This window comes from Silene latifolia, chromosome 11 (genome assembly GCF_048544455.1).
Source record: "Silene latifolia isolate original U9 population chromosome 11, ASM4854445v1, whole genome shotgun sequence".
In the NCBI taxonomy this organism is placed as follows: domain Eukaryota; kingdom Viridiplantae; phylum Streptophyta; class Magnoliopsida; order Caryophyllales; family Caryophyllaceae; genus Silene; species Silene latifolia.
The window spans coordinates 16,230,431-16,242,782 of record NC_133536.1 but is presented as its reverse complement, the minus strand read 5'-3'; the positions used below and the strand labels follow the sequence as shown (position 1 = coordinate 16,242,782).

Genomic DNA, 12,352 nt, shown 5'->3' with positions numbered 1-12,352 from the left:
CTCCCTTTGTCTTTTTTTCTTCTTTTTTTTTCTTCTTTCTTCAATCCCACGTGAATGTGGGTTGTTTTTTGTTTTTTTTTTTTTTTTTCTTTTTTTTTTCTTCTTTCTTCAATCCCACGTGAATGTGGGTTGTTTTGTTGTTTTTTTTCTTTTTTTTTCTTTTTTTTTTCTTCTTTCTTCAATCTCACGCCCCATTTTTTTTTTCTTGTGACTTTTCTTTGCTTTTTTCTTTTTCAGATCTACTTTTTAGAGGTGGGCTTTTGTGTTTGTTTATGGGTGTGGACGTGGGGTTCTTTTTTTTCTTCTTTTTTCTTCTTTCTTCAATCTACTTTCTTCTCTGTTTTTTTTTTTTTTTTTAAATTTCTTATCTATTTTTGTAAAATAGGATGGTGGTGGTTATTGTTGTAAAATATGATCCTACTATCATTTTTTTAAAAACGAGATGAGGGAGGAGGAATTATATCATTTCTTTGGTATATCTTCAACAAATGAAGATAAATACTAAAATCTGAGTATATTGGTGTTAAAATTACAATTTTCTGTTAAAATTACAATTTTCTTCATTAAAATTACACTTCTTGTTGTTAGAATTACACCTTTTTCTGTTAGAATAACACTTTTTTAGGCTAAAATTACACTTTTTGTTGTTAGAATTACACTTTTTTCTGTTAAAATTATACCTTTTTCTGCTAGAAATAACACTTTTTTCGGCTAAAATAACACTTTTTTGTTGTTAGAATTACACTTTTTTCTGTTAGGATTACACTTTTTTTTGTTAAAATTACACTTTTCTTCATTAAAATTACACTTTTTTCTGTTAAAATTACACTTTTCTCCATTAAAATTACACTTTTTGTTTTTGTTAAAATTATACTTTTTTCTGATAGAATAACAATTTTTTCGGCTAAAATTACACTTTTTCGGCTAGAATTACACTTACTACTATTGGACTAATGTTACATTCTCCATGGACTTGGTCATATTCTCATATTCTCATTGGACTAATGTTACTCTCAATGGACTAAAATTACATTCTCAAATTGGATTTGAAATTATACTTTTCCGGACTAAAATTACACTTTTCCTCGGATTAAAATTACATTCTCCTTGACTAAAAATAACAATCTCATTGGAATGAAATTACACTTATCCGGACTAAAATAACACTTTTTGTCATTAAAATAACACTTGTAAAATGCTAAATTACAATAACTTGTGATAAAATGACAAAAATTCAAAATATTATTCGTTAAAATCACTCGGAAAAGATTGAAGTTAAACTTGTAAAACGCTAAATTCTCGAAAATATTCCTTAAAATTACACTTTTTCTTGTTAGAATTACACTCGTAAAATCCTAAAATGTCGAAAACTTGTTTGAAAAAAAACGAAAAAAAAAAAACGAAACAATCGAAAACTTGTCTCGAAAAAAAAAAAAAAAAAAAAATCGAAACAGGAAAAATTTTAACAAAATTTTCATAAACTTTGAAGTATAAGACAAAATATGGTGTTAATTGTGTATGATAATGAATTAGTGAATGTATTATTAAAACTAGAGAGAGAAGTGAATTAATTAGTGTTAAGTGTGTTTTTTGCTTTCAATCTCAACCTTCCACCATGCATGATCCAAGGGTTGTGGGAGGGACTTATGGACTAAAAAAAAAAAAGGGACTTAGAAGAACTTTGCTCTATATATATATATATATATATATATATAGCAAAGTTCTTCTAAGTCCCTTTTTTTTGAGTCCATCTTATTACTATATATATATATATATATATATATATATATATATATATATATATATATATATATATATATATATATATATATATATATATATATATATATATATATATATATATATATATATTAGATTTTATTCAAACCCGGGCTTGGGCCGGACATGGACCGGGCCAAAGTGAGATATTTGCCCTTTAAGACTATGGTGGGCGGGTTGGGCCAGAATAATGGGCCACTTATCTTTGCCCTAACCCGCCCTACTATTAAAAGTCGGGCAGCCCACGGGTTACCGGGCTCGTACATATATATGATAACTTGTGAAACTATAAATTAATTGAAGCGAAAAATTGCAAATGCGATATTAAAATAAGTTCATTGCCATATCCAAAAGCTACATTCTCATCCGAAATTAAAACTAAGTACAACCTCAAAAGGAAATTACTAATTTGGAATCTGAAATAAAAGTAAAAAAACGACATTTGAGTAACTTGTTCGATCTTCAATTCTTCACTGAATCTTGGATTCTTCTCAGGTCTTCTACATGTTTTGTTATGCTGAAATTATGGCCTATATATAAAATTGGTAACAATATATAAATAATAGTATTTGTTAATTGTTATGAAAAGAAAAAAAAATACACAGTAATATGAAATGGATCAGAAATTCAGAAGCTTACATAGCTGGGGTTTCATCATTGTCTTCTTCGTCATTTTCATCCTCACCAAGAACATCATCCCCATAACCAAAAATAGAAGAACGGCCTGCAACCAATTGAACCAGATTAATTTGTGTGTGATAAATAGATGTAACCAAAACTAAGAATGGTAAAATAATGGTACAAACTGATGGAAAGTATAAATATTACCGGTTGAAAATGCTTTTGCTCTTAACCAATCTTCGTGACATGCAAGGGCTTCAATAGTCTGTGGTGAAAGAGAACTCCTCCATGGATTGATTAGTTTCTTACCCATGCTGAAAGCAGATTCTGAAGGTACCGTAGAGATCGGAACAGTTAAGATATCACGAGCTAAGCATGAAAGACAAGAAAATCTCTCGGACTGTTTTTTCCAATATAGTAGAACATTCAGGTCTTCATTTAAATCCACATTTTTTTCCTCCAAATAAAGCTCCAGCTCGGATTTCTCGGCATCAATTTTTCTCTTCTTACTTAAAAAAGTAGCATAGTCTTCCTCATCATCCATTCTCCCATTAACCCCAAGAACATGATCATAATTAGAAGTATTCTTAACAAAATGAGAAGACTCTCCAAAAACATCCTTGTACTCATCGTATAGCTCAAAAAGGGTGTTTTTTATATCCTCAATCTTTTCCTTTGCATAAACATTCCCATACAGCTTCGAATAACAATACTCAACCCTTTCTAACTTAAAACGAGGATCCAGAACCGCAGCACATGAAAGAATCAGACTGTACTCAGACCAATACTTATTAAACTTTTCGTGCATATCAATAACCATGGTAGACAAAAAAGAAGGAGGACTATTATAAACCTCATCCAACTTCTTATGAATTTTCCACACTCCATGAAAATAAACATTTGCGGTAGGGGTATTTGATGCAGAAAATGAATTAGTCACTTCATAAAAGACCTTCAAAAACTTGTGTAACTCATTCACTTTCTTCCACTCCGCAGAAGAAAGATTATACACTTTGATGTCCTTATCCTTACTCACAAAGTTATCCAATACGTCTCTATAATAAAGGTAACGATCAAGCATTAAGTAAGTCGAATTCCACCGTATACATGTATCTCCTCATGACCTTTTAGTAGTGAGCAAGCCATAAGATGATTGAGCGACCTCATAAAACTTTTTTCTTTTAGGGATTGAATGACTCAAATGTTTAACAACACTTCTAATCTTACTAACTACACTATCAATCAAGTTCAAACCAGCTTGCACCACCAAGTTAATAATGTGAGCAGAACACCGCATATGAAAAAAATCTCCATTGGACACCAACACATTTTTCCTCATAAAATGAGTTCTAAGAGAGTTAATCATAGAATCATTATAACTTGCATTATCAACGGTAAAACTGAAAACCTTGTGAGCAATTTTTATTGACCCAAACAAAAAGTAATCTCATCAAAGAAGAGAAATGCCATCAAATGGGGGGATAAAGCACCAAACTTAATTATTCTTTTTGTAATTTCCAATTGCAATCAACCCAATGAGCAAAGTGATACACATATATTCATCATGGGTATGATCACTTCTCCAATTATATCGTGGTGAAACATATACGACCAGGGGCTTTTTGCAAGTCATCTTCAATTAGTTTCCTCTCTTCATTATAGTAGCTCAATGCATCTCTTTTTAGTGTGTGTCTACTCACATTAGTATACTGAGGGCACATTACAGATGTCATAAATCGAAACCCAGGCTCTTCACAAGTCGTAAACGGATGTGAACCAGCAACAATATAAACACATATAGCTCTACGAATCTCATCTAAATTAGGATTTGGATTTAATAAGGACATAGAACGCAAACCAGTGTTCGATGGAGAGCCAGCAATGCAAAAGTTTCGGATGTCGTGATTAAATCGTAAAGCACATTTTTTCATGTGTCTATTAAGATGAGATGTGCCATTACCACTATTTGCATTGAAAACTTGCTTACAATAGATACAGGTTGCTCGAACTTCACCAGGCGACAACTCTTCTCTGGTCATTTCCCTCCATACTTTTGACTTCAATTTCCTGCCTTTTCTATTGCAAGGAGCAGTGTTTTCCTTGGGAGCAACTGGAGTGGTGTTTTCTTTGGGAGCATCCAACTCAACAGGTTTATTTGCTGTTCCTTCGGCCATAGCAGTACGACTGGAATAAAACAAACACATTTGTAAATACATTATTCTAAAAAAGGAAACGATACGAAGCCAGCAAAGAACATACACTATCAGCAATAAGTCCATCAGAATCCATGACGTTCTCATCATCAATCACAAATAAGACTGCCAGCGTTTTTTGAGGTGCTAAATTTGGCAGATAATTAAGTGCATTGTTGAGGTGATTTAATCCGGTTTAAAAATAACAACCTCAAAAACGCCGAAGTACTAACTCAACAAATCACCTCAACAATGCACTTAATTATACTCCGGAATAAATCGCCGGAGTAATCACAAAGTAACAACAACCATCAGAGAATATAAAAAAATTAAAAACCAATCGAACTAGACAGGAAAAAATCAATCAGAAACAATACTTTAAAACAAAAAAACCAATCAAATAATACAATCAGATGTAAAGCTAATAAACTCATACAATCATATGATAAAAAAGCTTATGAATTAAAAATAATACCTTAGATCTCAGCCTTATATTTACTCGATTTACTTGTACTATTACGGCAGATCGATAAAGAACCCAAAATATACTCCGTAGCTTAATCGATAAACGAATAGGAATTGTGAAAGAAAGACTAACGTACACATATTTATACCCAGAGATGGAAGACATAGAGCCTATATTGAAGAAGATGTGAGACTGTTGGATGAGAACTTGAGAAGACAATGAATCATAGCGCAGTTTTCGAGAGATGAAAATTGAAAAGTTGATACATGTGATTATTCTGATTCTATGTATTCAATTCAATATTGATTATTGGTATTGGAATCTCAAGAGGTGGACGGTGGTCATTTACTAACTTTTTTCTTTTAGGTGTTAGCTTAATGGGCCGGGTGGGCTAGCCCGACTTCAAATTTCCTTGTCCTTGTCCGGCCCATTTACAAACATGGGCTGGGTTGGGTTAGCCCGTGGCCCATTTTTTAAAAAAATTGTTGTCCAAACCCGGTAAAAATTTGGGCCGGGTGGGTCGGGTTATTGGGCGGTACGGCCCATGATCAGCTCTAATATATATATATTAATAAGATCATATGAGTCCCCTTCTCACATGTGAGTCCATAAGTCCTCCTTAGAGTCCTTGGATGGGGAAGTTGGAGGGCTGAGATTGAAAGCAAAAAAGAGGGTTTAATTAGCTAATTTTCCACTATCTCTCTACATAAACTAATTAATCTTTAACTAACCCTAATTATCCACTAATTTAATATATATACCTTTCCACTCATTTACTTTCTCTCTCATCTCACACAATTTCAATAAGCTTATCCCTCTAAAACCCAAATATTTCCAATATCCCAACAAAATAATCCCAAAAAATCAAACCCTCTTTTCTTCCTCAAAACCCACCGCCAACTCCACCCTTCTCGCCACCTCCCCGTCCATTCCACCACTCACCTCCACCGCCACCCCACACACTCTCCCCCACACTTACCTCCACCCGATTCCACCCACTCACCAACCACCGATCCACCACCACCCACACCCACATCCATCAGCCGACAACCCCGACACCACCACCAGCCCACACGACACCCACAACACCTCACGACAGCACCCGCAACCAACACGGACTCCTCTTCTCTCCGACAGCAACCGCAACAACGACAACAACCTAGATCTGTCGCCTTACACCACCACCGTCACTCCCGTAACCCACCGCCGCCCCTGCTCTCCTTTTCCTCTGTTGTTTCTCTCCTCCTCTCCCCCGCGGCAGCATAACTTTTTTTTTTTCCCTCCAGATCTGGAGTTTATGGAGTAGTGGTTGGTGGCTGTAGTTCATTTTTTTTTCGACTTTTGTTTCGTGTTTGCTTTTTTTATTTGCAGATCTGGAGTTTATGGAGTAGTGGTTGGTGGCATAACTTTTTTTTTTCGACTTTTGTTTCGTGGTGGCTGTAGTCCAAATCTTTTGTGTTTGCTTTTTTTTTCAGTGTTTCGTCGGTTTTTTTTTTTTTTTTTTTTTTTTTTTTTTTTTTTTTTTTTAACTTTAGTTGTGATTGTTGGCTTCTCATTATTTTTAAAATTTTAGATCTAGGTTTTTGAAATAGATCGAAAAAAAAGATTTCACATTAGTACATCTCATATAATTTGTTAATTTTAATCTTAGATATATTTAAAATATCGTCTCCTCATTTTTCTTCAATTGTTGTTATATTAGATCGTTTTATTAAATAGATCTAAGGTTATTTGTTGATTTTCATCTTAGATGTGCATTTTTTTCTCCTAGAATTACTCTTTTTCCTGCTATAATTACTCTTTTTTCTGTTAGAATTACACTTTTTTCATCTTAGAATTACACTTTTCTCTACTAGAATTACAATTACTCTTTATTAAAATTACACTTTTTTTCTATTAAAATTACACTTTTTTCTGTTAAAATTACATTTTCTTCTGTTAAAATTACACTTTTCTCCATTAAAATTGCATTTTTTTCTGTTAAAATTACAATTTTTTTTTTGTTAGAATTACACTTTTCTCCATTAAAATTGCACTTTTTTCTGTTAAAATTACACTTTTTTTGTTGTTAGAATTATACTTTTTTCTGTTAAAATTACACTTTTCTCCATTAAAATTACACTTTTTTCTGTTAAAATTATAATTTTTTCTGTTAAAATTATACTTTTTTCTGCTAGAATAACTCTTTTGTCGGCTAAAATTACACTTTTTCTGCTAGAATTACACTTACTTTTATTGGACTAATGTTACACTCTCAATGGACTTGGTCATATTCTCATATTTTCATTGGACTAATGTTAGACTCTCAATGGACTAAAATTACATTCTCAGTGGATTAAAATTATACTTTTCTGGACTAAAATAACACTTTCCTGGACTAAAATAACACTCTCATTGGACTGAAATTATACTTTCCTGAACTAAAATAATACTTTCCTGGACTAAAATAACACTATCATTGGACTGAAATTACACTTTCCTTGACTAAAATAACACTTTTTGTCGTTAAAATAACACTCGTAAAATGCTAAAATTACAATAAGCTGTAATAAAATTACAAAAATTTAAAATATTATTCGTCAAAATCAGTAAAAAAAAACTGAAGTTAAACTCGTAAGATGCAAAATTCTCGTAAACATTCCTTAAAATTACAAATTTCAAAATAATATCCGTCAAAACCGCTTCGTAGATTAAAGTTACACTTTTTGCTGTTAGAATTACACTCGTAAAATCCTAAAATGTCGAAAACTTGTCTAAAAAAAACGAAAAAAAACTGAAACTTGAAAAGTGTTACCAAAATTTTCATAAACTTTGAAGTATAAAACAAATGGTGGTGTTAATTGTGTATGACAATGAATTAGTAAATGTATTATTAAAACTAGAGAGAGAAGTGAATTAATTAGTGTTAAGTGTGTTTCTTACTTTCAATCTCAAGCATCCATAAAGCATAATCTAAGGGATATGGGAGGGACTTATGGACTCAAAAGATATGAAGGACTTATAAGAACTTTACACTATATATATATATATATATATATATAGAGAGAGAGAGAGAGAGAGAGAGAGAGCAAAGTTCTTCTAAGTCCCTTTTTTTTTTTTTGAGTCCATAAGTCTCTCCCACAACCCTTGGATCATGCATGGTGGAAGGTTGAGATTGAAAGCAAAAAACACACTTAACACTAATGAATTCACTTCTCTCTCTAGTTTTAATAATACATTCACTAATTCATTATCATACACAATTAACACCACCTTTTGTCTTATACTTCAAAGTTTGTGAAAATTTTGTTAACATTTTTCCTGTTTCGGTTTTTTCCGTTTTTTTTTTTCGAGACAAGTTTTCGACATTTTAGGATTTTACGAGTGTAATTCTAACAGGAAAAAGTGTAATTTTAAGGAATATTTTCGAGAATTTAGCGTTTTACAAGTTTAACTTCAATCTTTTCCGAGTGATTTTAACGAATAATATTTTGAATTTTTGTAATTTTATCACAAGTTATTGTAATTTAGCATTTTACGAGTGTTTTTTTAATGACAAAAAGTGTTATTTTAGTCCAGATAAGTGTAATTTCAGTCCAATGAGATTGTTATTTTTAGTCAAGGAGAATGTAATTTTAGTCCAGAAAAGTGTAATTTTAGTCCAGAAAAGTGTAATTCTAGTCCAGAAAAGTATAATTTCAGTCCACTGAGAATGTAATTTTAGTCCATTGAGAGTGTAACATTAGTCCAATGAGAATATGAGAATATGACCAAGTCCATTGAGAGTGTAACATTAGTCTAATAGAGGTAAGTGTAATTCTAACAGAAAAAAGTGTAATTCTAACAACAAAAAGTGTAATTCTGACAACAAAAAGTGTAATTTTATCCGAAAAAAGTGTTATTCTAGCAAAAAAAAGTGTAATTTTAATGAAGAAAAGTGTAATTTTAACAGAAAAAAGTGTAATTCTAACAACAAAAAGTGTAATTTTAGCCGAAAAAGTGTTATTCTAGCGAAAGAAAGTATAATTTTAACAGAAAAAATGTAATTTTAATGAAGAAAAGTGTAATTTTAACAGAAAAAAAGTGTTATTCTAGCAAAAAAAAGTATAATTTTAACAGAAAAAAGTGTAATTTTAATGAAGAAAAGTGTAATTCTAACAGAAAAAAGTGGAAGTGTAATTTTAACAGAAAAAAGTGTAATTTTAATGAAGAAAAGTGTAATTCTAACAGAAAAAAGTGTAATTCTAACAGCAAAAAGTGTAATTTTAGCCGAAAAAAGTGTTATTCTAACAAAAAAAAAAGTATAATTTTAATGAGAAAAAGTGTAATTTTAATGAAGAAAAGTGTAATTCTAACAACAACAAAAAGTGTAATTTTAGCAGAAAAAGTATAATTTTAATGAGAAAAAGTGTAATTTTAACAAAAACTTAAAAAAACGAAAAAATTAGATCTAAAACTTTATCGACATTAACACCAAATCTGATTTTTGTTTAATATGAAAAAAAGGAAAAAAAGAATAAAAAACGTGTAACTTAATAAAGGAAAAACAAAAAGCGTGTAACATCTACAAACAAAAACAAACAAGTATGACACAAAGGAAAACAAACACATCTGACACAAAGGAAAACTACAAAGCAAAACAAACAAATCAAAAGAGTGCAAAAACAAAAAGACAGACAAAGCCATCAGAAAAGTCACGAGGACAAAATGATGTAACTAATGTCAAGATCTCGTTTTTTTGTTTGTTTGTTTGGTGCGGGATTTGATGTGGTTGTGCGGTGGTGGAGTTGTTGGCGGCAGAGGAGGGTGGCCGTCGTTCGGTGTACTGGTAGTGGGTGTGGGTGGCGGTCATGGTGTACCGTGGTGGTAGGGTGGCCGTGAGAACTGGTGGCCGTCTGATCTGGAATGAGAAGAAGGGAAGGGAGGTGGTGGGGCTGGTGGATGTCGGGTGGGGGAGATGATATGTGTTGGTCGGAGAGAGAAAAGGAGTCGGGTGGTGGCCGTTGTCTTTGGTGTGAGGAGAAGGAGGCGTGTGTGGTGCGTGGGATCTGGTGTTGTGGTGGTGGTGCGGTGGTCGACAAGGCGCATTGGTGTGGTGGTGGTGGGTGGGCGTAGGTGGTGCGTGGGGTGGTGGTGGTGGGGTGGACGCGGCACAGTGGCAGCGGGGTGGGAGAAAAAGGGGGGGAATTTTGGGATTTTTTTGTTTTTGAATTTGTTTGGTTTTTTAGAGAGGAGAGGTTTTTGAGAGATAAAAAATGGGTGAAATTATGAGATATGAGAGAGAAGTGGTGTTTTGGAAAAGTATATATATTAAATTAGTAGTTAATTAGGAAGAGTTAGTGATTAATTAGTATAGGTAGTGAGAGAGTGGGTTTAATGAGCTTTAATCCCTCCTTTTTTGCTTTCAATCTCAACCCTCCATCTTCCTCATCCAATGGCTCTAAAGGGAACTTATGGACTCAAATGTAAGAGGTGGACTCAAATGTTCTTTACACTATATATATATATATATAATAAATACATAAATTTTAAAAAAAATACATTAATAAAAATGCAATTCTTATATTTTCATCGAGGGTCTTATTCTCCTCTATGATATCCGTCCTCTCCTCCTTGGCTATTTGGAGGTTCCGTTCAGCAGTTGCTATATCGTCATATAGCCGCAATTCGCTTTCTCTGTCAAGCCATCTTCTTTGGCGTCCTTCAAGATGGATCGAGCATCCGCAAGGTAGCTCTCGAAACTTTCCTCAATGTGGAGCAACCGGCGGATGAAACTGTTGTTGTTCTCGATCATAGTAAGAGTCTTAAGGATGATATCATTCATTTTGTTGGAGTTTGGAGTTTGTTTTGAAAGATTAAGTAGGGTTTATTTGGAGTTTGTTTTAGCAGTTAGGGTTTGGAGATGTATAGTGAGATAATGGAATGTTAGTTGAGATAATGCATGTATTTATACTAAGCAATGTGTGGTTTGAGTTGTTTTTTAATTAATATATATGTTAGGAAGTTGTGCCATAATCATCATCATATCTCTCTTTGCTCCTTCAAATCTTATTACTAACCCTTCTCATTCCATATTGTCCGTTCATATGCACAGGGATGACAGTAATAATGCATGCATCAGAATTATAACGGGCCGTAATTATGCATGCATCTAGTAATATTTAATTTAATTTTTTATTTTATTTTTTAAGAACAAACAACAACGGTTATTTATAAAAAAACCGTTGTCTTTAGTTATAACAACGGTTTTGTATATTACAACCCGTTGTTATAACTTTCCCCCCAAAATTGAGTCACATTTTCCACAACGGGTTTTTGTACTTAAAACCGTTGTTAATAGTTTTAACAACGGATTCCTTAAGAAAACCAACCGTTTTTAAAACCTTTTACAACGGACGCTTTAACAACGTCCGCTTTTTTATATTACAACGGTTTTTAACTGTTGTTATAGCCTGTATCTGTAGTAGTGTAATCACCAGAAATAGAGTCTGATTGAATGCAAGATTTAGACAGGAAAGAGTCTAATTATGGGAATGTTCAGTATGAGTTATTTCTCACAAATTGAATGTAGTTTCCAGAAAGGTAAGGCTCGTTTATAGGGGAGTTGTTGTTAAAGAGATATGCTTGTAGTAATGAATAAGGGTCAGAATCGGTGTATTTTATAGGAAGTTTGTAAAGAACTTTGAAACTTAAACCTAAATGTTTCAAATGGATAAGTTCTTCTAGATGAAGTTGTTCCTATAGATTAGCTGTTTGTATATCAAAACTCATGATTATAGGATAATAGTTTGGCTCACAACCCGCAGTGGCGAGCAGTAAAAGGATTATACATCTGATGTACTACCTCCTATTCTATAGTATCTGAGCATTATAATAAAGTTTTTGAGTTTTGTTTAAAAGTTTCTGAGTTTATTCACTTAAACATTAAGCTCTAAAAAATTATAATAAAACTCAAAAACATTACATATAAGTTTAGTTAAATTTGAGTTTTGACGAAAAAAATATAAAAATTTAACTTATAAACTTTATTATGCTAAAAAAAATACACATATACTAAAAAACAAATAAAATCTGAGGTTATAAGCTCAAAAAAAAAATACATATATGCTCAAAAAATAAAAAAGTTGGAGGTACTACATCCGATGTATGTTCCTTTTTCTCAGTGGCGAGCCATGCATACAAAAATGCCTTTAGCGAATTATAGTTTGGCTCACAACCCATAGTTTGGCTCACAACCCGCAGTGGCGAGCCGGACACACAAAAATGCCCTTAGCAGATTATAGTTTGACTCACAACCCGCAGTGGCGAGCCGGGA

The 12,352-nt window shown here is 32.7% G+C and overlaps 1 protein-coding gene across 1 annotated transcript; it reads right to left on the bottom strand.

Annotated features, from left to right (window-relative positions):
• Window positions 1-2,414: 2,414 nt before the first annotated feature.
• LOC141612988 (zinc finger BED domain-containing protein RICESLEEPER 3-like) lies at window positions 2,415-3,481 on the bottom strand. The gene is made up of 2 exons (XM_074431734.1): window positions 2,608-3,481; window positions 2,415-2,503 (listed from the first exon to the last, which is right to left on the bottom strand). The coding sequence occupies exons 1-2, from the start codon at window positions 3,479-3,481 to the stop codon at window positions 2,415-2,417; spliced, it is 963 nt and encodes a 320-aa protein (XP_074287835.1).
• Window positions 3,482-12,352: the final 8,871 nt, after the last annotated feature.